This window comes from Rana temporaria, chromosome 7, assembly GCF_905171775.1.
Source record: "Rana temporaria chromosome 7, aRanTem1.1, whole genome shotgun sequence".
In the NCBI taxonomy this organism is placed as follows: Eukaryota; Metazoa; Chordata; class Amphibia; order Anura; family Ranidae; genus Rana; species Rana temporaria.
In genome coordinates this window covers 37,350,777-37,377,994 of record NC_053495.1, presented here as the reverse complement: position 1 = coordinate 37,377,994, position 27,218 = coordinate 37,350,777, and the positions used below count along the sequence as shown (strand labels likewise).

The following is a 27,218-nucleotide window of genomic DNA, read 5'->3' as shown; positions in this document are numbered from 1 at the left end:
CCTCCACCTTCCATTTGAGGATGCCCCACAGTCCACAGATGCTCAATTGGGTTTAGGTCTGGAGACATGCTTGGCCAGTCCATCACCTTTACCCTCGGCTTCTTTAGCAAGGCAGTGGTCATCTTGGAGGTGTGTTTGGGGTCGTTCTGTTGGAATACTGCCCTGCAGCCCAGTCTCCGAAGGGAGGGGATGATGCTCTGCTTCAGTATGTCACAGTACATGTTGGCATTCATGGTTCCCTCTCGATAAACTGTAGCTCCCCAGTGCCGTTGATCTGCCGATCTGGTTCCGGCTAACGAGAAAGTTCCTTTAAGGTCTGCGCAGGAGCAATCCTTGCCGACGGAAATCTCCGAACCTCGGCCGGCATCCAGGGCGACGTGGAATTTGAGGAGAGTGGCCAGTCGGCCTCACGTCCTCGCTCCGCTCGCTCGGCCTCCTGGCTCTTTTTTTAACATCCTCCAATCCACGGGGATGTTAAAGAATGAGCCTGGATGCCGGCCGAGGTTCGGAGATTTCCGTCGGCAAGGATTGCGCCTGCGCAGTCCTTAAAGGAACTTTCTTGTTAGGGAAACCTTAACGACAAGTCACCGGCAGCACTCATGCAGCCCCAGACCATGACACTCCCACCACCATGCTTGACTGTAGGCAAGACACATTTGTCTTTGTACTCCTCACCTGGTTGCCGCCAAACACGCTTGACGCCATCTGATCCAAATAAGTTTATATTGGTCTCATCAGACCACAGGACATGGTTCCAGTAATCCATGTCCTTAGTCTGCTTGTTTTCAGCAAACTGCAGTCTTTCTTGTGCATCGTCTTTAGACATATGGTCTGAGCACTAACAGGCTGACATCCCACCCCATAAACCTCTGCAGCAATGCTGGCAGCACTCATATGTCTATTTCCCAAAGACAACCTCTGGATATGACGCTGAGCACATGTAATCAACTTCTTTGGTTGACAATGGCAAGGCCTGTTCTGAGTGGAACCTGGCCTGTTAAACCACTGTATGGTCTTGGCCACTGTGCTGCAGCTCAGTTTCTGTGCCATGGCAATCTTCTTATAGCCTAGGCCAGTGATGGCGAACCTTGGCACCCCAGATGTTTTGAAACTACATTTCCCATGATGCTCCACTACACTGCAGAGTGCATGAGCATCATGGGAAATGTAGTTCCAAAACATCTGGGGTGCCGAGGTTCGCCATCACTGGCCTAGGCCATCTTTATGTAGAGCAACAATTATTTTTTTCAGATCCTCAGAGAGTTCTTTGCCATGAGGTGCCATGTTGAACTTCCAGTAACCAGTATGAGAGAGTGATGACACCAAATTTAACACACCTGCTCCCCATTCACACCCGAGACCTTGTAACACTAAATGAGTCACATGACACCAGGGAGGGAAAATGGCTAATTGGGTCCAATTTGGACATTTTCAGTGACTGGTGACCTGGCCCAGCCTATTGGTCAGCACGGGGTCCTATACTCTAACCTTAAAATTACTCACCTCCCTGCCAATCTTATGTAACATACATTCATTTGATTTACTACTTGTATTACAGATATAGTAAAGCATTTACCCCTGAAGAGCGAACGCGGTCACGCGAAACGTCGTCAGGTACTATTGATGCTTGCAGATTTTTCTGATGTTTGTATATTGGTTATATACGGTTTACCATGCAGGTGGATTGTCTTCTTTTCACATTGTATGCATATTTTATCGGCCTGCATTCATACACAAATTGCAATAAACCTACTTTTTATACAATCATGATATGTTTTTTGGCTAACCATACTCACCACACTCAAAGTCACAGGGCAAACGATATGTATACATGTATTGAATTGGGGATGGAGGTGATGTTTGGGTGACACCAGACCTTTTATTATGTAAATTTGGACATTTTCACTTTGTTTCCAGCGGTTTAGACATTAATGGCTGTGTTGAGTTATTTTGAGGGGACAGCAAATTTACACAAGCTGTACATTCACGACTTTACATTGTAGGAAAGTGTAATTTCTTCAGTTTTGTCACATGAAAAGATATAATAAAATATTTACAAAAATGTGAGGGGCATACTCACTTTTGTTAGATACTGTATATGCATATACACACACATTTTAAATGTTTATGTATATTTATTTGCCAACCTGGAGCTTAGATTATTTAAGTTTAGTCTGTAAATTGCCAAACCTTTAAATAAACAGGCGAATCTCGATCCATCTGATCCAAGACACAATGCAGGGATGACTTCCTGCCCGTCGACTGACGGAACCTGAAGCAGAACTGAGTGTCCCCCAGGCAGCCTGGAAACGAGAGCCAAATGCAAACAGATGAGCTCACTCAAATCAATCACTGTCACAATTCCTTGGGAGAAGTACAGAAACACTGCGACTACCAGGAAGCAGAGCTGCACACATTATCTAGCCACCAAATAAAAACACAGGATCAATATTTATATGCCAAATTACGTTCTGCACTTCAAAGCCACAGAAATGTTCCAGTGCCCTTCCTTACTTCGAGTCCATGATATGCTCAGGAGAGCTACAAGCAAACCTCTACATATTGTTTATAAAGCAATACCTTTCCCACAGTATGACATCATTACCTTCATGAAATGTTGATGACCCTTTATATAAACTAGGAGTGGGAAATTGGAAAAGAAAGGATGTTTTTCCAGTCTGTTACATTGTAAAAACATTGTGCCTCTAATGCTTCGTAGAAAATTACCTCCAGCCGCCATTATTTTGTAACGAGTTGACCTCCAAAAAAAACTTTCTGCTAAAAAAACATTTCTAATACAAAATGATTAAGAGATTCGAATTTTCAAAATTTGGGCCAACATGTATTCTGCTACATATTTGCACTTTGATTGGTTTACATGAACATTATAGCGTCTACAAACTATGGGATATACTTATCAATTTATCTTTTTTTTTTATACTAGTAATGGCGGCGATCAGCGGCTTATAGCAGGACTATGATACTGCAGTGGACAATCTGACACTTTTTTAGGAACCAGTGACACCAATACAGAGATCAGTGCTAAAACTGGGTTGGGAAGGGGTTAAACATCTAGGGCGATCAAACGGTTAACTGTGCCATTTTGACTAGGGTAAGAGAGGGATTTTAGTGCCTGCTTTGCAGGAACACATAATCCATCCCTTCCCCGATGTCAGAATGGAACTCTACCTTGTTTACATAGGCAGAGCTCAGTTATGAGTCTCTGCCCGTCACCCGCAGATTGGCTTCTGCTGTGAATAATCACAGCAGAAGTGGTCCGTAATCTGGTGCAAAGCAGTTGCCCTGTAGCTGTAAAACTGCTATGAGGCAGTCACTAAGTGGTTAAAGTAGGAGTAAACCAAAATTACTTTAAAAGTGATATTCAGCCCTGGTTCACACTGGGCTGCGGGAGTGAAGCCGTGCGAGTTCAGCTGAACTCGCATGATTTCACTCCCGCTGGCAGTCCCGATTTCGGCCGCGATTTAAGAGACATCTGTGCAGGTTTCTGCACAGATGTCTATGTTAATCGCGGCCCTAAATTGCAAAAAGTAGTACAAGAACTACTTTTTGAAATCGGAGCAGCACCGCAGATGCGGCGTCGCACGGATTAGGACGGTGTCATTGCCGACAAATGCCGCCGATTTGAGATGCGATTTCACAAGTGAAATCGCATCTCAAATCGAACCAAATCGTACCCAGTGTGAACCTGGGCTAAGAGTCGTTTCACACTTTTAGCGCTAGCAGTAAATCGGCACTAATTTTAGCGGCACTTTACCATCATTTTAGAAGCACTTTTAACCCCCCGCTAGTGGCCGAATAAAGGGTTCAGGGTGCCCGCAAAGCACCGCTGCCCATTGATTTCAATGAACAGGGGCGCTTTAGGAGCGGTGTATACCCCCCCTAATACTCAGGTAAGTATTGGGGGGGGGGGGGTGTTGCACACAGAGGGCATTTAGAACCAGTTAAAAAAAAAAAAAAAAATTAAAAGGAGGTTGCCGAAACTTCAGAATATACAAATTCAGTTACCTGAATTGGAGTCAGGAAATGACAGGTAGCAGATGCTGGTTTTCTGTAAATTAAAATAAAGTCACACTGATAAGTAAAGTGTAATATTACGTACAGGATGGAGAGGCAATGTACAAGGTGATCTTAAAGGATAACTAAAAGCAGGAACAAAAATTTTATATATTGCATTCACATCTGAGCATTAGTATTCACAGACATTCAAGAAACACAAAAAATGTGCATTGCACTTTTAGTGCAATGCATTAATGACCCCCAAACGCAGCAAGCAGAGGCGCATTTTAGTGAATGTCAAAACGTGCAGTTAAAAAAATAAAAACAGATTCCAACTGGGTGCAGTCACTGTTTAGTTGCAACTCTCTGTCCACCCTTTTTGATTTTTCATTCAAAGAATGTCAAGTAGGAGGAGAAAATCAGGTCACACACAAAGTAAATACTAGGGCCGAAACAACTAATCGATTAATCGACAACTAATCGATTATGAAATTAATCGATTATAATTTTCATAATCGATTAATCGGCCAGTAACATAATAGGGTTAAAAAAAAAAAAATTAGCCCTTCACAGTACAAAAAAAGCACATCGCTACTGTAAATATTATTTTCACTGTCCCACAGTAAAAAAAAAAAATAACCCCTTACAGTAGCGATTATTTGCTCTTTTTGTACTAATTTTTGTTTTTTTAACCCCATTATGTTACTAAACATCTCAGGCCTGGGTTCACACCTCTGTTTTTTGGTGATTTTTGCAGAAACACACTACAGTTAATTTACATGTTTTCCTATGGGACACGTTCACATCCGTGAAAGGGCAAGGACTTGTTAACGCAAAACGGTGCTATTTTGTTTTTTTTTTGGTTCAATATACTTCAATGGAGAAGCTGCAGAAAAGCATGTAATGCGTTTTTGCGGCAATTTGTGTTTTGTAATCTGCCCAACAACAAATTGGCCCCAAAAAAAATAAAAAATGCAATTTTCTTTTTAAAGGTTATTATCCGATTAATAATCGGCCAACTAATCGATTATGCAAATAATCGTTAGTTGCAGCCCTAGTAAATACTTGAAAACTCGTCAGGAACTGCCAGAAGTTGCTCAGTCCATGGCCAATTTAAGCCTAGTTCAGCAAATTGTTTCAACTGAGTTTGACAAGCCTGGAGTAAATAAAGACACTAAAGCCAGCCATACGTGGCTTTAGTGAATTTCGTTCAAATTGTGCACAATTAGTCAGCGAATTTCTAATCAATAATGGGAGAATAGTGCGATGATAAAATTGTAAAAAGAATTACTCATGAGCTTTCAACCTGGAAAGAAAAGAAGATGCCCGGCCATGAAATGTATTTTCTGTAGCAACGTGAGATGAAACTAAAGGCTTGGTCGAATATCAAAATCAATGGTGGCACCAACAGATTACAAAACGCACGAAATGTCTGATTTTCTAAAGAAAATGTATTCGGAATTCAACCCATGTATGGCCTGCATAAAGTACAATTAGTCTTTAACAAAGCAACCAAGTGACATCTACCATCCTTTTATATCACTTACCTCTTTGTCAGTTAGCTTGGCATGCGGAGGATACAAAGCCTTTGGAAAAAAAGATAAGAAAAAAAAAAAAAAATGGTGCTTTAGAACAAGTTATACGGTATACAACATGACCTAAAAAGGTACACTAAAGATGGCAATAAGAAAAATAGAATAAAAGCCAATACACATATTGAAAGCTATATACAGTACATACTGAAAATACCCCCTATTTTGTAAACACTATAACTTTTGCGCAAACCAATCAATAAACGCTTATTGCGATTTTTTTTACGAAAAATATGTAGAAGAATACGTATGGGCCTAAACTGAGGAAAAAAAATGTTTATATGTTTTTGGGAGATATTTGTTATAGCAAAAAATAAAAAAAATATAATTTTTTTTCAAAATGGTCGCCCTATTTTTGTTTATAGCTCAAAAACTAAAAACCGCAGATGTGATCAAATACCACTAAAAGAAAGCTCTATTTGGGGGAAAAAAAGGACGCCAATTTTGTTTGGGAGCCACGTCGCACGACTGCGCAATTGTCAGTTAAAACGATGCAGTGCCGAATCGCAAAAAGTGCTTTGGTCTTTGGGCAGCAATATGGTCCGGGGGTTAAGTGGTTAAATAAAAAAAAATTATAAATATATATATATATATATATATATATATATATATATATATATATATATATATATATATATATATATTTATTTATTTTTTATTTATTCACCCTGGGTGGAACCTGATTAAATGTGCTCTCCTAGCATGAGACAGCAAATGTAGAATTGGCAGAGAATCCATTCTGCTGGCTCAGCACAGAACAAAGGTCTCTAGAGATATCCCAGCAACATCCTTTCTCATTTTCCCAGCCATAAATAACCTGCCATCGGTAGAAACGATAGTGTGATCACACTTCATCTATGTACAGGGCAGATCACAATCTTCACTTAAGGAATGGCAACATCATCAGTTGCTGAGGCTATAAGAAAATCGTTTCATTTTACTGTATGGTAATGAAGTGTGAAAGGATATGCTTTTTATTACAGTTTAAGATTCAAAGTAAAGAAAGAGACAAAAAACAAAAAGGTAATCTCAAATGTAGAATTTAAAAAAGTTATTCAGAAATGGCTTAAAATGCAGCTAAAAGCATTTTTCTTTCCATTTTTTATATTGTAAGGGAGGGTTATAACCCATCAGTTCTTATTTGCCATGTGTGTCCCATAAGGGAGATTTTGCTTCACTTCCTGTCCCATAACCAAAACCAGAGAGGAAATCTCTCCAAAAGGGAGAGACTCCTGATGCCCCCCCATCACTATTCTGGTGTCATCCCAAAATTACTGATTTTCTTTTACTTTTCAAATTTCATTGTTAACAGTAATCAGGGCAAATAGAGAAGGTGAATCTCCCTAAAAGGAGGCACAGACAGCAATAAAAGCTGACGTGTTTTCCACTCTCTCAAAAAAAATAAAACGTTTTGCCTTTAGATAACCACTTGGCCTCCAGAAGATCCCGCCGATCTGGGGGTGTCATTAACATTGTAGTGACACCGCAACAGTTCGCAGAGGGCAGTTTTAACTGCGGCACTGGAATCGCGCTGGTTCCCGCATCGCAACAGTGTAGAACCATACTAAATCTATCAAAATGTGTTACCGTGTTTCCCCAAAAATAAGACCTACTGTGATTTTCGGGGGAGAGCTGCAATGTAAGCTCTACCACGAAAATAAGCCCTAGTTTAAAGTGGTTGTAAATTCCTAAAATGCACTGTATTACAGTAGTATTTATTGCAAATTGGGTATGTTTCTGTAATCTACATGTGATAAATATACCTTCGTTACAGAGCCGCATGGCGCTCAGCTGATCCCCCGCAGCTCTCCTCTTCTGCCAACTGTCAGCAGGGGATCTCTGTCCCCCCCCCCCCGTCCACTCTGCAGTGCTCAGAGTGGGCAAGAGAGCGGGGAAGACTGATCAGGTGGGTCACGGAATTGCTGTGCGGTACTATAAGATGGTATTTATCACAAATAGATTACAGAAACACAGTTTCATGATATAATACTGTAATGCGGTGTATTTTACGCCCACTTTTACTCAGTTCCACTGGCCACTGGGTATTCCTGACAGGCAGGGAGGTAGAGGGGGAGAGAAGACAGCACATGACAAGCCCTACCTCGAAAATAATTTTGTTGCCAAAATTAATATAAAACCCAGTTTTATTTTCGTGGAAACACGGTAGTATGCAGCGTTTAGAAGTAAACTGTACCTTAAAGTTGCAGGGAACCCCCCCCCCCCCCCCCAACACGATTATAAATGACCTCTTGAAGATGAATCTACAATTCTGTATATGTACAGTGCATAAAGTATGTATATATTTGAACGCAGTATTAAAATCCCTACCCCTAAAGTTAAAGTTTAGGTATGGCTTTGTTTTTATTTGGTTAAGCTTTGGTTAGTTGGTTAAGCTTGGGCCATTGCAAGTATGTATGAGCCATATCTGTGCAAGCTGGAAATCGTGGCCACCACTCAAAGAATACTTGACCTTTTCTCAACTACTGCAAATGTTTTCTAATTTGACAAGGTGAAAGGCAAAACAGTGACATCGTGATCTTAAACCAATCAGAGAGCACTTTGCATTCCTTGAGAAAATGCAAAGTGTTCTCTGAATGGTACCCATGCCCCTTGTCCAACATGCAGTAAAACAGCTGCTCGGCACAGAACCCAGAAGCTACCAGCAATCACTGTACTAGTGGTATCTATGACAGCGATCTCCATCTTCCACATTGATCAGCCATGTATGGAATATTGGACCGATGTAACTATTCCAAAAAGCCATACCGAACTTTCAGCTTCAAAGTGAAACTAAACAACATCCTTATTTCTCAAAAACAATCCATACACATCTACTAATTAATGGCCCTGTAATCTATTTTTTTATTAAATCATTTCAGTGTTTTTATGCCTCCTTGCAATGTCCTCCATGAGCTCTCAAACCCCCTCCCACACTTCCCTTTGGTTAGAATAAGCACTGCAGTACACTCCAGTTGCGGTCACGTGAACTGTTCTATGTACACTACAAATCCCATAGTCCAAAAAAATCAATAGCCCATCTTTCATGTCAGTGGAAGGAATTGCGACCCTTCATCTGGGAGGAATTGTGCCCCTTCCTTTGGAGACATTGTGCCCCTTCTTTTGGAGACATTGTGCCCCTTCTTTTGGAGACATTGTGCCCCTTCTTTTGGAGACATTGTGCCCCTTCTTTTGGAGACATTGTGCCCCTTCTTTTGGAGGAATTGTGCCCCTTCTTTTGGAGGAATTGTGCCCCTTCTTTTGGAGGAATTGTGCCCCTTCTTTTGGAGGAATTGTGCCCCTTCTTTTGGAGGATTTGTGCCCCTTCTTTTGGAGGATTTGTGCCCCTTCTATTGGAGGATTTGTGCCCCTTCTATTGGAGGATTTGTGCCCCTTCTATTGGAGGATTTGTGCCCCTTCTATTGGAGGATTTGTGCCCCTTCTATTGGAGGATTTGTGCCCCTTCTATTGGAGGATTTGTGCCCCTTCTATTGGAGGATTTGTGCCCCTTCTATTGGAGGATTTGTGCCCCTTCTATTGGAGGATTTGTGCCCCTTCTATTGGAGGATTTGTGCCCCTTCTATTGGAGGATTTGTGCCCCTTCTATTGGAGGATTTGTGCCCCTTCTATTGGAGGATTTGTGCCCCTTCTATTGGAGGATTTGTGCCCCTTCTATTGGAGGAATTGTGCCCCTTCTATTGGAGGAATTGTGCCCCTTCTTTTGGAGGAATTGTGCCCCTTCTTTTGGAGGAATTGTGCCCCTTCTTTTGGAGGAATTGTGCCCCTTCTTTTGGAGGAATTGTGCCCCTTCTTTTGGAGGAATTGTGCCCCTTCTTTTGGAGGAATTGTGCCCCTTCTTTTGGAGGAATTGTGCCCCTTCTTTTGGAGGAATTGTGCCCCTTCTATTGGAGGAATTGTGCCCCTTCTATTGGAGGAACTGTGCCCCTTCTATTGGAGGAATTGTGCCCCTTCTTTTGGAGAAATTGTGCCCCTTCTTTTGGAGTTAGTAGGGGGAATTATGCCCCATTGTTGGTGTCAGTGAATGAAATAGTAACCCAAAAGACGAATAAAGGCAAAGGAGCGCTTCTGGCCCCGAGGCGGCAACAGTGTGCCACTTTAATCTCAATTCCAAACAATAAAATAAAAGAAAAATAATGAGACAGGTTCTTGGACTTAGGGATTTATTTAAAATATATTGAATGATTTTTCTTACGATTCCATAGCGGAATTCAATGTAAGCCTGGAGTTTTACTTTAGCCATGTAGCCATCAACCATGTCGGAAAAGCCAACGCTGGCCTAGAACAAGGCATTCTTTCGTAGTATAATCCTTGCTTCCATCAGAGAATGTATTGTATACAGCTTCTTGTACAGGCCATCGTATATACATGACCTGCAGTCACAGGCAGCCACGTCCCCCGCTTGACGATACAACGCTAATATTTACCCTAGGAGCCAAGATCACTGCTACGTGTCTTGTAAACATTGCGTTGAGCAAGTGATAACCCACAGATTTCTCCCATAAACCTACAAATCGTCGTCATCAAACCTGTCACAACCCTGGAAAATTTGAACCGAGCAGATGACACAAAGAGGATAAACAGAGATGACCTCCAGATAAAAACGGTCTGCCAAAAATGAGCAAACCTGGAACTTCCAGGAATAGAGCCGGCAATGCTGGGAATTTTAACAATTTGCCGGATGTTACCGGAGTGAGAATTCCCCAAGGAAGGCCTGCACAGTTTGTAAATGAACAGCACAGTGGTTAGCACTTTCACCTAGCAGCACTAGGGTCGTCAATTCGGATCCCAAACACAGCAATACCTGCACAGAGTTTGCATGTTCTCCCTGTGCCTGGCTGGGTTTCCTCCAGTTTCCTCAGACACACCAAAACATTGCTGGTAGGTTAATTGGTTCGTATCGAAAATTGGCCCTAGCATGAGCATCTCCATGTATGAATGTCAGTTTGGGACCTTAGATTGTAAGCTTCTCGAGGGAAGGAACAATATACACTAAATTACCTAAAGTAATGGGACACCTGCCTTTAAAAACGCACATGAACTTTAATGGCATCCCTGTCTGAGGGCTAGATTCAGTAAGAGTTAGGCCGGCGTATCAGTAGATGTGCCGACCTAAGTTTAAGTGTATTCTCAAACAGAGATACACTTAAACCTATCTTGCGCCATCCTATCTTAGGGTGTAATTTTTAGGCTGACCGCTAGGTGGCGCTTCCATTGCGGTCGGTGTAGAATATGTAAATCACTAGACACGCCTATTCACGAACGTACGCCCGACCGACGCAGCACAGATACGCCGTTTACGTAACGCATTATCAGGCCTAAAGTTATTCCATCAAATAGCTGGAATAGTAATGTTAAGTATGGCCGCCGTTCCCGCGTCGAAATTTGAAAATTTTACGTTGTTTGCGTAAGTCGTCCGTGAATAGGGTTTTACGTAATTTACGTCCACGTCGAAGTCAATAGGACCGTGCGCCGTACTTTGTCGCAATGCACACTGGGATATGTAGGCGGACGACGCATGCGCCGTTCGTAAAATACGTCAATCACGTCAGGTCAAGCCCCATTAACATTAAACACGCCCCCTCAGCTAAATTTGAATTAGGCGCCATTACGCCCGCCCGATTTACGCCACGCCGCCGTAACTTAGCAGGCAAGTACTTTGTGAATCATGTACTTGCCTCGCTAACTTACGGCGGCGTAGTGTAAACACGATAAGCTGACGCAAAGTTAGGACGCCCTTTATGAATCTACCCCTTAGTGCGTAGGGTTCAATATTGAGTTGGCTCACCCTTTGCTGCTATAAAAGCTTCAACTCTTCTGGGACGGCCGTCCACAAGGTTTAGGAGGTTTTTTTTTTTTAACATGATATTTGCACAACTATTTATCAAATGTATACTTTTAGTGAAGAAAAGAAAAAAAGAAAAAAGAAAAAAAAAAAAAGGAGTAGATTAAGTAAATAGATACCAAACATGTCAAGCCTTAAAATTTTGCATACTGTGAAAATGCAAAAATTCTCCATAGATGACACTTTGAAAGCCTTTAAGTTTAGAGTTCACCATGAATTATGGCCCCAGAATTATTGCTTGCAAAAGTGATCTATTCCTACCCAGATCACTTTAACCTGAAAGCCCATCGCTTTCTATGAAAATCAGAGCTGTCGGTTTGCTAAGCAGAGTATGCTGAACAGTTTTGCTATAATAAGAGGGATGTCTGGTCAGGTACAGCGTACGGACTCTGTAATGCCCTGTACACCTGACCAAATTCTGACCGTCAAGAACGTGGTGACGTACAACACTACAACAAGCCGAGAAAAATTAAGTTCAATGCTTCTGAGCATGTGTCCACTTGATTCCAAGCATGCATGTTTTTTAGCGCGTCGGAATTCCATACAGACAAGCAGATTTTCCGATAGGAATTTTTTTACGTCTGAAAAATATGTTCTCCAAGTCCGTCGGAAAAAGTCAGATGGGGCATACAGACGGTCGGAATATCCGAAGAAAACCTCCCATCGGACTTTTACCATCGGAAAATCCGACCGCGTATGCAGGGCATTAGGACCTGACAGCGAAAGGGGTAAAGACAAAACCTAACCTTACTTTCAGTCAGTTGTAAAGGCTCTTCTCCTGTAATGAAATTGCTTACTCTGCTTTCACTGCACTCTGTGGGATTTTCACAGTGTGAATTAGAAGCTACAGCAAGTCAAATAGGCCCATCTAATTTCCCATTCCCAGAAGGATATCCAGCATCATCTAGTCCCTTCCTCTCCAGCCCACCCATCCTTGGCGCACTCCTTCACTTCTTTGTTTATTTTTATTATTTTTTTTAAAGCGGAGGTGCAGCCGCAATTATTATTTTTTTTTTTAAAGTCAGCAGCTACAAACACTGCAACTACTGACTTTTAATAAGGACACTTACCTGCCCTAAGCGCCCGCGATGTCGGCCCGCCGAGGCTGATCCCTTGATCGTGGCAGGTCCAGGTGCTGCCATCCTTACTAAGGGAAACAGGCAGTGGAGCCTTGCGGCTTCACTGCCCGTTTTCCTACTGCGCATGCGTGATTCGCGCGGCTCTTTATGAAGGGGCGGCTGTTCCCTGAGATATACACGGTTCCCAGAAGACAACGCAAAAAGTACAACCAGCCGCGGACTAGGAAGATCGCCTAGCAACCGCCATTTCTGGTATGTATTTTTTATTTTTTTCCCCCAATTTTTTTAGTTCATTCTAAATTTATTAAATAACACTATAGGATGTAGTACAAACATTGATGAGTTCATAAAAGTAATACAATCATTTCATCTAGTCAGTTTCGGATATATTTTCCATATAAAATTCAAAAAGACTAAACAATATAAATATAAAACAAGATATACAGGACAAAGACAAAACAAAACAAGATAGGACAAGAAAAGACAAAACAGGACAGAACAGGACAAAAAAAAAAAAAGGGGGGATTCATTTTTTAATTTTGTTAGCATTTTTATGTATTTTTTTTTTTTTAGGGTGGACCTCCGCTTTAAGTTCTTTTAATCATGGAGGCTCGGACATATGTGGGCGTTACCTAGGGCAGCCAGAATACAAATGCAGCCTGACCAGGAATGCCCACGCTTTTAGAATGACATCCACGAAGGCAGAATAAAACTTGTATAACTTCTCCCAATAGCCAACTCAGTGCCTGAAAGAGGGCTGAGAGCTTTTGATAGGAGTACTGTGGCAGGGTGATGGAATGTTTTCATGAAGCTATGTACAGAACCCTGCCGATCCCTCCCAGCAGACAGTATCTGCTTGCATTGCATAGAGAAGCACTTAGACCCACTGATCACGTCACCGAGTTTAAAATAAGGTATGTATTAAAAACAGAATGGGCCAGATCCACGTAGGGCGGCGTATTTTTAGGCAGGCGTAGCGTATCGTAGTTACGCTACGCCGCAGCTACTTTGAGAGGCAAGTGCTGTATTCACAAAGAACTTGCCTCTAAAGTTACGGCGGCGTAGCGTAAATCTCCCGGCGTAAGGGCGCGGAATTCAAATGATGAACAGGGGGGCGTGTTTTATGTAAAACAAGCTTGACCCCACGTAAATTACGCTTTTTTTCGCACGGTGCATGCGCGCGCATGCTCAGTATCACGTCGGATTTTCAAATTAAATTACCCCCGGTCAATGCCTAGACGACGTGAACGTAATTTACGCAAAGCCCTATTCGCAAACTTTTTACGCAAACGATGTACACAACGGAAAATTCTACGCTGGCCCGACGTCCATACTTAACATTGCGTACGCCTCATAGAGCAGGGGTAACGTTACGCCGAAAAAAGCCTTACGTAAACGACATAAAAAAAGCTCCGGGCGGACGTACGCTTGTGGATTGGCGTATCTAGCTAATTTGCATACTCGACGCGGAAATCTACGGAAGCGCCACCTAGCGGCCAGCGTAAATATGCACCCAAGAGCCGACGGCGTACAAAGACGTACGCCAGTCAGATCGAGCCCACATTCAGTCGTATCTTGTTTTGTGGATACAAAACAAAGATACGACGGGGCATCTTAGAAATTACGCTGCGTATCAATAGATACGCCGGCGTAATTTCTTTGTGGATCTGGGCCAATGACTTTAGTTAATAATTTCATTATCCTGTTGATAACGGAAGAAAGGAGGAACAGGGGAAGGCAAAAAAAATAAGCAGAATAAACATCAGCTATAACAATGATGGATGATGATCTATGGTCACATGGTGTACATGTTCCAGCTGACTACAAAGTATGTCTTCATATAATGACATCAATTACAGGCTTTACTTGTCCTTTAGGTATGATTAGGGACAGAACGATTATGACATCATGACTGATATTTGTTCAGCTGTTACCCCGGTAAAATACTAACAAAAATAAAACTGCGCAGTCAATTCTTGGCAATCACTGCACTGACATTCTTCCAAGACTAATAACATTTAACCATTTAAACTCAAAACTACGGCCATACAAGGTGAAACAGCTCAGTTAGAGAATGCATGTGGTGGGTTTGTTTAAAAGGACATAAAAAGCAGTGACTGCCAAATATGTCACATGTGACATAACAGCAAACGACCATTAAACAGATGGAAAACAAGCCATTCATTACTCCAAGGTAGGTGGTAGGCAACCTGAGAGGTGAAGATCTACAAGAACAACATTAATAAGAAGAAGGAAAAAAAAAAATATTAAATTAAATAGTAACGAAAAAATAGAACGGTTATTTTGTTTTTTTGTAAGCCTAGTGTGCATGGACCCTCAAAGTGAACAGTGTCAGTCAGTAGAGTAGTGAACGGTGTCAGGAGGGCAGTGGACGGTGCCAGTAATTTTTTTATTATTATTTATAATATTAGTTTGCATTATTTTTTACATTTTTTTTTTTTTAGCAGGCCTGTTGGGGTCCATTGTTTAAAAAAATTCAGGGGTATAAACAACCCCCCCCCCCCCCCCATGTCTCACTTTTTAAACAGAGAGTGGAGATTGGGGACACAGTCCTCAATCTCCCTCTTCAACCTCAGCTGCACAGAAGAAACTGGAAGAGCAGTCTCTCTGAATAGTTTCCCTGATTGTTCACAAACTAAAGCACAGTTTACTATGCTTCAGTTAATGTATAAACACAGCGAGTCATCAGTACCCATCACTGCGGCAGCAAAAGGAAGGAGAACTTGAACAGAAGGGTCAGCATTTACTGGAACTGAACCTTCCTTATGCAACAGCTGAAAGCGGGAGGAGGAGAAACTGGCTTTCTGCTGCTGCAGGAGAAAAATACATGCGACTGGTTCCAGCAAATGCTGCCCCTGCTCCTGTCCAGGTTCAAGGAGTTGGCAGGGAAGGGATGTGATCTATCCGTCACCTGCCCGTGATTGACAGGTTGCTGACCCCCCCCCCGCTTGAAAGCAACCATTCTCAACTAGTGTTCCTTCAGAGGTTGCTAGAGGATCTTTGATCTGTGGCTGACTGACTTCTACTCCCCCTGGCACCAGCATTTCAACTGTGCCTGTGGCATCACAGCCGGGTGCACATTGCCCATGAGTCTTCTGTGACCTGTGATGATCCCAGAAGAGGAGGGAGGGAGGGAGAGAGAGAGAAAAAGGAGGATCGCCTAGGCGGAAGTGGGAGCGGGTACCTGTCAAGACTAGATATCCACTACCCCCCCCAAAAAAAAATTGCCAATTGTGGCGGGGGGGGGGGATGTTTAACAAACAGCTATTCACTAAACCTTTTTGAAAACGCTCCTAAATGCTGGCAAAAATAGCTTAGACCCCTTTCACACTGGGTCGCTTTGCAGGTGCTGTAACGCAAAAAATAGCGTCTGCAAAGCGACCTGAAACAGCCCCTGCTGTCTCTCCAGTGTGAAAACCCCTGAGTGGTTTCACACTGGAGCATTGCGCTAGCAGGAATGTAAAACAAGTCCTGCTAGCAGCATCTTTGGAGTGGTGAAGGAGGGGTGTGTATACTGCTCCTGGCCATTGAAATCAATGGTGCACCACGGTTATACCGCCGGCAAAGCGCCTCTGCAGAGGCGCTTTGCAGTGGTTTTAACCCTTTATCGGCTGCTAGCATGGGGAGGGGGGTAAAAGCGCCCCGCTAGCGGGGCCAAAGAGCGACGCAAAATTGACGGTAAAGGGCAGCAAAAAATAGCAGCCCTTTACTGCCGACGCCGCCCACGCGTGAAAGGGGACTTAATGTTAGCGTTTGTTATCCAGTGTTTTGTTTTTGAGCGTCTAGCGTGCATAGAGCCTTTATTATTCAAAATGGCATCAAATATAAAAGTAGGCCTATGCTACACCAACTGTTTCTACAAAAAAATTAAAAAATAAAAACTTAATGTTAAAAAGAAGATCTACATTAGATGCTTCCAGTTCACCAGATGTCAGAGGTATTGACAGCTGTCCAAGGTGCTCTTATTCAACTTGTAAGGGGTGCCTTGGACTACGGCCCCTTTCACACTGGAGCGGGGGGTGCGGTAGTGGTATAGCGCTGATATTTTTAGCGCCGATATACCGTCGGAATTGCGGCGGTATTCGGCTGCCAGCGGTGCGTTTTTTACCCCCGCTAGCGGCCAAAAAAAGGTTAATACCCGCGGTTTCCCATTACTTTCAATGGAAAGGAGCGGTAAACACACCGCTCCAAAGACGCTGCTAGCACGACTTTTGGAGCGGCCCTGCTAGCACACCGCTCTGTTCTGAGAGCCCTCTGGAGAAACAGCAGCCGCTGTTCAGGGTCGGTTTGCAGGCGTGATTTTTTGCTCAATAGTGCCTACAAACCGCCTCAGTGTGAAAGGGGTCTACTTTTTACAAGTTAATTTGCTCATCTAGCCATGCTTCATCCACAGCAAGCTGAATTGGTAAAAAAAAAAAAAAAAACACAAACATGTTTTCATGATGTCAGGCAAGCTTAGATGTTCCTATGTACAAGCTGTGCTGTCAATCAGCATGTCATAGAGGACGGGGTTGGACATAATGGGGCAGATCCACAAAGAAAGTACGCCGGCTTATCTAGTGATACGCCGGCGTAATTTCAAAATCCCTGCGTCGTATCTTTGTTTTGAATCCTCAAAACAAGATACGACGGCATCTGGGTTAGATCCGACAGGCGTACGTCTTCGGATCTTGGATGCAATTTTGACGTCCGCTAGGTGGCGTTCCCGTCGTAATCCGCGTCGAGTATGCAAATTAGCTATTTCCGACAATCCACGAACGTACAAGCGGCCGTCGCATTCTTTTACGTCGTTTCCGTTCGGCTTTTTTCCGGCGTATAGTTAAAGCTGCTATCTGGTGGCGTACTCAATGTTAAGTATGGCCGTCGTTCCCGCGTATAATTTTGAAAATTTTACGTCGTTTGCGTAAGTCGTCCGTGAATGGGGCTGGACGCCATTTACTTTCACGTCGAAAACAATGACGTCCTTGCGACGTCATTTGGAGCAATGCACCCTGGGAGTTTTGACGGACGGGGCATGCGCAGTTCGTTCGGCGCGGGGACGCGCTTCATTTAAATGAAACACGCCCCCTACTCGCCGCATTTGAATTCCACGCCCTTACGCCGCAAGAGATACCCTACGCCGCCGTAAATTACGGCGCAAATTCTTTCAGGATTCAAAGAATAGCAAAGTAAGTTACAGCGGCGTAGCGTATCTCACATACGCTGCGCCCACGCAGATGTATGTGGATCTGCCCCCAGGTATCATTTCAAGGAAAGGATTGCTCAGCATATTAGCCAGTGTATCAATAGAAAACATGAAGGTAATATAAGTTATTTTGTTATATTTCTTTTACAATTCTGGTTCATGTTGACAGGTGGTAACAGCGTTTTCATTTAGAACCATATGCTGGAGATTTCTAATTACTGTACTATAATCACTGAGATTATACGATCTGTTGACTTTCGGTATTTACATTAACCTCAGATACAATTACAGGTGAACAAAGTGTGATATTCTCCTTGTGTTATCTCAGATGTCATCCTCCAATGTAGATTGGTTATCTGCTGATAAGACACAACTTCCAATTTATGTATTGCTCATATTATATGTCCACAGAATAAAGGAAAAAAATTGCGCATACCATGTATATAAGTGAAAGGAAAAAAAGCTGCGTCTCAAAGTGTTATACAACACTAAAATACAAATCACAAAAAAGGGGTCGCGCGACACCTTTTTTGTGATTGATATTATATGTCCCGCCAGGACATTGCATTCCAATAGCAGGACACAGTGATGTGTGAACAAAGGCTGCAGTCACTGATAGACAAAAGTTTAGCAACTTGTTCATCCAACAGAAGTCCATCATGATCCGGCGATTGATTCTTGTAAAGCAGGGACAGCCCCACTGATCAAAAAATAAAAAAAATCTACCGTTCCCTGCTGAACTGGCTGAAATTCAATCCATCCATGTCCAGCTTTAGATACGAATTTTAGGCAGGCAGCTAAAAAAAAAAACAAAAAAAAAAAAAACAATACCGCATGAATGCAACTTATCCAGATTTCACCACCATTTTTTTTTGCTCTGAAGCGGCATTGTTAGAACATCTGCCAGGTTTTAACCGTTAGCATCAAAGCTGGAGAGATTTTTCTAAACTTCACCTAAAGCGGAGTTCCACCCAAAAGTGCCTGCTCCCCCCCCTGCGGTGCCACATTTGGCACCTTTTGAGGGCGAGCAGGTACCTGTTTTTGACAAGTTCGACCCCCTTCCTCCTTTCCCCGCCATCGGGGCATTCAGAAAGCGCAGCAGGGAATAAGCTGTGAAGCCAAAAGGCCGGTTTCCCTTACTACAAATGGTGGAGGCAGTACCCGGGAGCCAATGGTAACATCAGCTGCACTGGATTTCAGGACAGGAAAGTGTCCCAATATAAAAATTCAGCAGCTACAGTATGTGTAGCTGCTGACTTTTATTTTTTTTTGCTGGGGGGGGGGGGGGGCAGAACTCTGCTTTAAAGTGGAGGTCTGGCTTAAAAAAAATTAAATAACAATTTAAGTCAGAAGCTACAAACACCGTAGCTGCTGACTTTTAATAAGGACACTTACCTGACCAGGGTGCCCGCAATGTCGGCAGCCCAAGACGATCAATCGCTCGGGTCTCAGCGGCCCCGCTGCCATCTTTGGTGGGGGAATCAGGAAGTGAAGCTTTGCGGCTTCACTGTCCGATTCCCTACAACGCATGCGCGAGCCGCTATGTGAATAGGAGGCCGCAAGCAGGAGAAGAAAGAAGACCACCGCGGACAAGGAAGTGGCAGATTAGGAGATCTGTCTAGTAACAGCCACTTCTGGTAAGTATATAAAAAAATAATATATACCGTATTTATCGGCGTATAACGCACACTTTTTCCCCCTTAACAGGGGAAAATCGTGGGTGCGCGTTATACGCCGATCCCCTGTCTCCGAGCGCCGCCGCCGACATATACCGAGCGCAGTACACTCGGCTAGGCTCGGCTCCACTCGCGGTCACCCCCTGCAAGAGGAGCCGAGAATGGCTGAGCCTAGCCGAGTGTACTGCGCTCGTTATATGTCGGCGGCGGCGCTCGGAGACAGCGCGAGAGAAGCGGGGAGGACACCACGAAGGCCGAAGAAGGACGCCGGACCGATGCGCGCTATACCCAGAAAAATACGGTATTTATTTATTTTTTCTATTTTTTGTAGCCTCTTTAGCCATTTTTTTTTTTTTTTAAGGGTGGACCTCCAGTTTAATTCATTTTGTGTGACTGAGACAGGAAGTGAAGGCAAATTTGTCTGGAGCTTCAATTTAACTTGCCTAATTTAAAGGCTAGGCTTACACGCAGTGACAGGGGAAGGTGGTGGTTTTGGAATCCGCTTCCTTCCCTGGCCCATCATCCAAACAAAATTAGCAATTAAAAAAAATCTGTCTGCTGGGATAGCTGCTCACTTGAAAACCTGAAATAATGCATCTCAGCCCATTGGAGTGCATTTTCACTGGATTTTCAATGGCCAGCAGGCAGCAGCGAGGAGCGGTAACATCACCTGCACCTGCTGGGACCAGGGACCAAGGCGAGTCATTTTTAAATGTTATATCTCATAGAATCTTTGTTTTTCAATTTATACTCACCTAGGTGGTTGCAACATCGACCTGATGCTGCATCTGTCCCACACTGGCTCCGCAGTGAGAACTGAGCGGTCAAAGACCGATGATCGCTCAGTTTTCCCCCTCCGCTTTGGGAAGAGAGCCGTGACTGTCAGTCAGTGACTGAGCCGATTGCCGAGAGGCTGAGCCAGATGCCGGTCCAGGAATCTGGGTGGATCCTGAGCACATGGATGAGATCTTTCTGGAGCCAGGACCAGCTGACAGCAGACTTTAGCTCGCAGTCGGCTGAAAACGGGTCAAAGGAGTGCAGAATGAACTGTGATCTACAGGAGAAGTACAGCCAAAAAAAGCTTTGGCCATACTTCTAAATGTAATGTTTTATTTACAGGTCATTTGCTTGGGTGGTAGGGGGCTGGCAGGGAAGCACACCTTCCACTCGCATGCATAATTCTGATATTGTGTATAAAGATATATTTATATTGGCATTTTACTGTTTGAATACACGCATTTCCACTTGTATGGCAATGGTGAATTATGCATCACCCATCGCAATTCAATGAATTCATCAGTACAAAACCAAAAGAAAACCAACAATACTCGGTCTGTTCTGGATACAACGATTAGCAGTCATGTCACAGGGACAACACTTGTGTTGAGAACATGACATGGAATTCTTTTAACTCATTTGCTAATAAAGTGTTCCTAATCCACCAGGACGAGCGGATCATGTGAATATAACACACTGTACAGATCAGTTCAGTTTATTTTCCACAACTAAACAGTCTTCCTTCTTTATAACAAATGAGAAGACATGCAATGAAATACAGATCTGGACTGACTTATGGAAAGCAACATGTCAGCGTGACAGCTTCTTCTGTGTACCGAGGGGTCCCGATATTTTACCAACAGAGATTACTGGCCTCCTTCAGGTGTTCCAGTCCAAAAGAATTGTTCCCCCAAAACTGGCCATACATGGCTTGAATTTCACTTGATTCCAGTAAATTGGTCAAATTCAAGCTGTATGGGGCCCTCCTAACACCACCTAGCTGCAAAAAAGTGAAAAAGCTGGTGTTCTGACGATATGGTTCCGGCTATCGAGATGGTTCCTGTAAGGCAGCGTTTCCCAACTCCAGTCCTCAAGGCACACCAACAGGTCATGTTTTCAGGCTTTCCATTATTTTGCACAGGTGATTTGATCAGTTTCACTGCCTTAGTAATTACCACAGCCGTTTCATCTGAGGGAAATCCTGAAAACATGACCTGTTGGGGTGCCCCGAGGACTGGAGTTGAAAAACACTGCTGTAAGGACTGCGCAGGAGCAAACCTTGCCGATGGATATCTCTGAACCTCGGCCGGCATCGAGGGCGACGTGGAATTTGAGGAAAGTGGCCGGTCGGCCTCACATCCTCGCTTCGCTCGGACAGCTTGCTCCGCCTCCTGGCTCTTTTTTTAACATCCTCCAATCCACTGGAACCATCTCGATAGGGGAACCTTAACGACAAGTCACCGGGCAGAAAAAAAAAAGTCTTCCACAGAATTACTGTAGTCAATCAGCTGCAGTTACTGCTCAGATATTTTGGCAGCTGTGGATGGCAGATGTCACAATATTACAATAGCTCACAGCAGGTGACTTATCCATCCATGCTTTTAAGGCCTGCACTAGACAGAGCGTTTTTCTTTGCTGCAACCACGGGTTGCAAAAAAGAAAAAATTGTTTGATTCCCCCCCATTAACACATTAAGTATTGATAGGGGAATCTCTCCTGCAAAGCCATTGTGCTCTCCCAGTGGGGAAGGGGTCATCTCCGCCAAGAGAACATAGAGACTACTACTAGTGATAATAGTAATAATCACATGTAAAATCCAACAGGCTGGTTGTGCCCAAATTGATCGATCAACTTGGGTACATTCAGTCTGCCCACCCATACATGGTTCAAATCTCAGCCAGTCCCAGCAGAGATTTGAACCATTTATGGCCGGCCTTAGCATGGATGGGTAATTCTATTGCCCGAACAATAAGCGCCCAGAAGCGATTCAGTTCGCCGCGCTTTATAAGTTTTTCATTCATTCATTCATTCATTCATTCAATAAAAACAGTGAAAGATTTGAACCCAGATGAAGACTGGTTGAAGAGATCAGAGGTCGGCGAGGGAACTTCAAGACACTGCAGTGCTGGAGTGGAGGCAAGTATGGTTCCGTTTTAGGCCTTGTTCACTCCATGGTGCAGAAAAGTCAGTTTTGCACGCGTTCTGTGATGGCTCAAAGAAAACAATGGTTCTCTATGTGCCCTGTTCACACCACAAAGTGTGGCTTTTTTATTTTTCCCTGAATCTGCAACGTGTATGCAGTTTCCAGCACAGAGAAAAAAAACGGATGCAACATCAACATTGGAGATCAAAACTGATGCCAATGTGCATAAAACTGACTGATACATGCATGAAAACGAATGCAAACTGCTGTGGAACTTGTATCTCTGCAAATTAAATCTGCATGGTTTTCCCATCAGTTTTCATGCAGGTTTGGTGCGAACGAGCCCTTCTGTTGCATTCACACTAAAGCGTTTTAAATTGCGGGCAGATGCCCGCGCTGATGTGTGAAGGACAAAATGCGTAACTCGCATTTGAGATGCTATTCATTCGAATGGCACCTCAAATTACAGTGCGGGTCTGCCCCTACTGTCGCACAATAAAACGTGCCGCAATCGCGGGACGCGTGTCGCCCAAAAAAAGTTCAGGAGCTACTTTGGGAGCGAAACGCGACCCGTGATGTGGGCGATTTGCGGTGTCATTAAAATAAATGGCATATCAAATGCGAGTTTCCCCGTTTTGTCATTCACACATCAGTGCTGTCAAATCTGCGGCTGATCTGCCGCGATTCAAAACGCTGTAGTGTGAACGCAGTCTTAAAGTGGAACTGAACCCTCCTATCCTTTTCAGCCAAGGAAGCTGCAATCTAAACCAGTGTTTGATCTGCAAATGTCATGGTGTTGCACATGTGGGGCCAGATTCACGTAGATCAGCGGATCTATAGATCCGCTCGATCTACGTGATTTAAGATCCGCTCCCGCAAGTTTGAGAGGCAAGTGGCTAATTCACAAAACACTTACCTCCAAACTTGCGGCGGCGGATCCTAAATCCCCCGGCGGAATTCAAATTCCGCGGCTAGGGGGAGTGTACTATTTAAATCAGGCGCGTTCCCGCGCCGATTTAAATGCGCATGCGCCATCCGGGGAATTTCCCGGCGTGCATTGCTCCCACTGACGTCACTAGGACGTCAGTGGTTTCGACGTGAGCGTGACTTGCGACGCGCTTGTTAGTGAATCGGCGTACGCAAACGACGTTAGAAAATTCAAATTCGACGCGGGAACGCCGGCTATACTTAACATTGGCTGCACCTGATGAAAGCAGCGGTAAGTATACGACGGGTACGCCGCTACGGAAACGTCGTAAGAAGACCGGATTGGGTCCGCGTACGTTCGTGAATTTGCGTATCTCGCTGATTTACATATTATTCAAGGTAAATCAGCGGGAACGCCCCCGGCGCCATTTTTAAATTGAAAAAAAGATCCGACAGTGTAACACAGTTACACCTGTCAGATCTTAGCCCTATCTATGCGTATCTGATTCTATGAATCAGGCGCATAGATAGGACCGGTGTAAGTCAGAGATACGATGGTGTATCTGTAGATACACCGTCGTATCTCTTTGTGAATCTGGCCCGTGATCTGTTATGACTCCAGCCATTTGATGGTTTGACAGTTTGTTTGAAAGCACAAGAAAACGTGACAGTTAGCAATCCTGGCATTCCAGGAATGTAACCGTTTCTTGAAACAGTAAAATTGGTGTGTTTAGTTCTGCTTTAGGATGTCTGTCTACTCGGAATGCTAAAATTAGACCACCTGATCACGTGAAACAACAGTCTTCGGAAGTGGCCGACTGGTTATGGTTTTCTACATGTGGAAATGGTTTGTTCATAAATAGCTATAAAGAAAAGTGACTGTAAATGTATATTTCATGGATTTTATATAATAAAATTATTAAAAAAATGCCTTGTATGATCTAATAAAGTAGAACCTGAAAAGCTCCAGTGACTATTATTGCTGTTCTCATGTGCTGGAAGCTTACCGAGGACACCTTTAACTTTAATGTGTGTGTAACACACGTTTTTATTTCATGTTGAACATAGTAATAGGGAATGATTAAAAAATAAATGAAAACATTTTTGATGGAGTAAGGGAGGGTTATAACCACTGTCAGATGTTTTTATTTATTTTTCCCATTGAGGGGATTTCACTTGCTCTCCTATAGCCACAACAGGAAGTGAGAGGAAATCCCTCCAACGTGAGGAAATCTCTGGCTGTCACCAGAGCTAGTGTCCCCATTGGCAATTTTTTCTCTATTCCTGTTCTGGTGGCAAATCAAGTTTTGGGACTTTCTTTCACATTCAGTGATAGTGGTAAACAGTAGGGATGAGCTCCAGAGTGTTTGCACACTCTACGTGCAGAGCCCGCCAGGAAGTCGGCACTGCGCTAATCACAGGCAGGGAGACATTTCCTGATGCACGGCTGCAGAGATCGGGAAATGTCTCCCTGCCTGTGATTTGCGCAGCGCCGTGCCGACTTCCTGGCGGGCTCTGCACCTGGAGTGTGCAAACACGCCAGAGCTCATCCCTAGTAAATAGGACAAGTAGAGAAGGTGAATCTCCCTATGGCTATGTTTACCCTTGATTATTCTCTGAAAAGCGATCCACAGTGGACTGCTCTAAAGAAAGTGGCTAACCAGCTGCTGTCAGATGTTTAGGAGGTGATCCAGCCGTCTTCTGCACACCTGCAATTTACAATGTTACTAATGCGCTGCAACTGCGAGCCAAGTGTTAGCTCAAACTTTGCAGTGTGACGTGCACATGCTGTGCTGCCTGTCAGTGTCAACTCGACATGTCAAAGCATATCGGCAGGACACTATAGATCTTCAGATTAAAGAGGTGTTCCACCTAAAAGTGGAAGCTCTGCTTATCTGGCTCCTCCCCCCCTCGGGTGCCACATTTGGTACCTTTCGTGGCAAGGGGGGAGTGGGTCCCGGTTTTTTGACAGGCACTTGTCCCCCCTTCTGTCAGACCTCACCAGACGTCAGTATTTCGGCCCCCTCCTCCTCCCTCCGCCGCCGGGCCAGTTAGAGAGAGCAGCGTGTATGCGCAGTAGAAAATAAGCTGTGAAGCCGCAAGACTTCACCACCGGTTTCCTTTACTGGCAATGGCGGCGGCGGCAGCATCCGACAGCTGATGGAAACATCGGCCGGAGTGCGACATAGCTGGATTCCAGGACAGGCAAGTGTCCTATTAAAAGTCAGCAGCTACAGTACGTGTAGCCGCTGACTTTTAAAAAAAATTGTGCGTGGGGAGGAACTCTTCTTTAATGTCCAAATATTGGTTAAAGTCATCACATCACTGCAGTAAATTGTGACACTTCATGGCCTTGCAGGTCCCCTTTATCAGGCATGCGACTGTCAACTCCACATTACACAAAGCATCACTGCACCAGCATGTAAACACTCGCCTCTAGCTGTGCTGTAGGCTTCAGGGCAGGTCAGGGGGCAGTAGAACTGTGGGCTGTGGCCCAACCACCTATTTTTACTGCTCTCTGGCCATCCATGCCTAAGACCCCTTTCACACTGAGGGCGCCCTAAAACAGCTTCTCCTCACACTCCAGTGTGAAAGCCCTCGAGAAGTGCACTGGCAGAGCGTCAAAAAAAGTCCTGCCAGCAGCTTCTTTGGTGCGGTGAACTCACCACTCCTAATGCGCTCCTGCCCATTTGCTGGCGGTTTTAACCCTTTTTCAGCTGCTAGCGGGGGCTTAAAAGTGCCCCGCTAGTGGCCGAATAGCGCCGCAAATCTGACGGTAAAAATAGTGGCATTTTACCGCCGACGCTAGGGGCGGCTAAGTGTGAAAGGGCTCTAATAGAACAGGGTTTCTAATCCTTCTCCACTCTATCCGAAACTGAATAAATACATTTTAAAAAAAAGTGTTGCCTTTAAAGTGTAACTAAAGTCAAAACATGTATTTCTTTATTTCTGTGCCTAGTGGAGAGGGATTAGAACCCCTGCCAGGTCAGGTTTTTATTGCGGTTTCCCCATTAGAGAGATTGACCCTCTCTATTTGTCCCATGTCCTATTATCACCAAAAGTGAAAGTAAAAGAAAAGCCCAAATGTTGGGTTGTCACTAGAACAGGAAGAAAAGAGGGAATCTTCCAATGGGGACACCAGTTCTGGTGATGGCGCAGTATTTCCTCACTTCCTGCTTTGGCTTGGTGACAAGTAGTGTGGGGAAATCTCTCCAATGGGATGCAAATAGCAAAAACAAAAACCTGACAGGGGCTACAACCCTCACTTCATCCAAAATAAAAATAGCTTTGCCTTTGGTTCTGCTTGAATCATCTGATGTCAGATCTGGACCCTGTGTAGCCCTTGCTGTGAAGGTTTACCCAGTGTATTATATGTAGGTTTATATATTATTGGGAGGTGAAGATCACCCCTGTACACAAGGAGAATGCCCCCCAGCACTGATCACACAGGACAGGTCCAGTCCCAATGGAAGTGATGGAAGAAGTTGCAGAGCCCCCTCTCACCTCCACTGTCTGTCCCAGCTCCAGATCGAAGCCCACCACACAGATACAATGCAGCCAGGAGAAGAAGCGATCCCATGGAAGGTTCAGGGGGTCCCCGCCGGGGCTCTGCACCTCCTCGCTCCCATCCATCCCCAGGGCAGACATGTCTAAAGCCACCGAGCTTCCATCCAGCCGTCAATCAACACTTCCCACGTCATCACTACGCGCCGGCCGCCGGCTGGGAACGGAAGAGGAGTAGAAGGGGAAACTCCTCATCCGCCAGGAAACGTTACCATGGCGACCATTTCTGTGTTTACAACAGCTTCAGAGCGTCATTGTGTGATCAGCTGGGGCTGCTGTATTCATAGACGGCATTGCAATATCTGATCGCCGGGGACACGGAGATTTGTGCATGGAAATGCTTCTCAACATTGTTTCAATTTCACAATGTAGTTAAC

General features: G+C 44.1%; 1 protein-coding gene across 1 annotated transcript in view; it reads right to left on the bottom strand.

Moving 5' to 3' along the window:
* DENND6A (DENN domain containing 6A) overlaps positions 1 to 27,013 on the bottom strand; it is a 71,555-nt gene extending 44,542 nt beyond the window's left edge. Inside the window, exons 1-4 of the mRNA XM_040359234.1 lie at positions 26,782 to 27,013; positions 5,565 to 5,603; positions 4,027 to 4,069; positions 2,191 to 2,303 (exon numbers count right to left, since the gene is read on the bottom strand). Of these exons, the coding sequence (XP_040215168.1) occupies positions 2,191 to 2,303; positions 4,027 to 4,069; positions 5,565 to 5,603; positions 26,782 to 26,925 (339 nt within the window). The 5' untranslated portion in view covers positions 26,926 to 27,013. The remainder of the gene's footprint in view (positions 1 to 2,190; positions 2,304 to 4,026; positions 4,070 to 5,564; positions 5,604 to 26,781) is intronic.
* Positions 27,014 to 27,218: the final 205 nt, after the last annotated feature.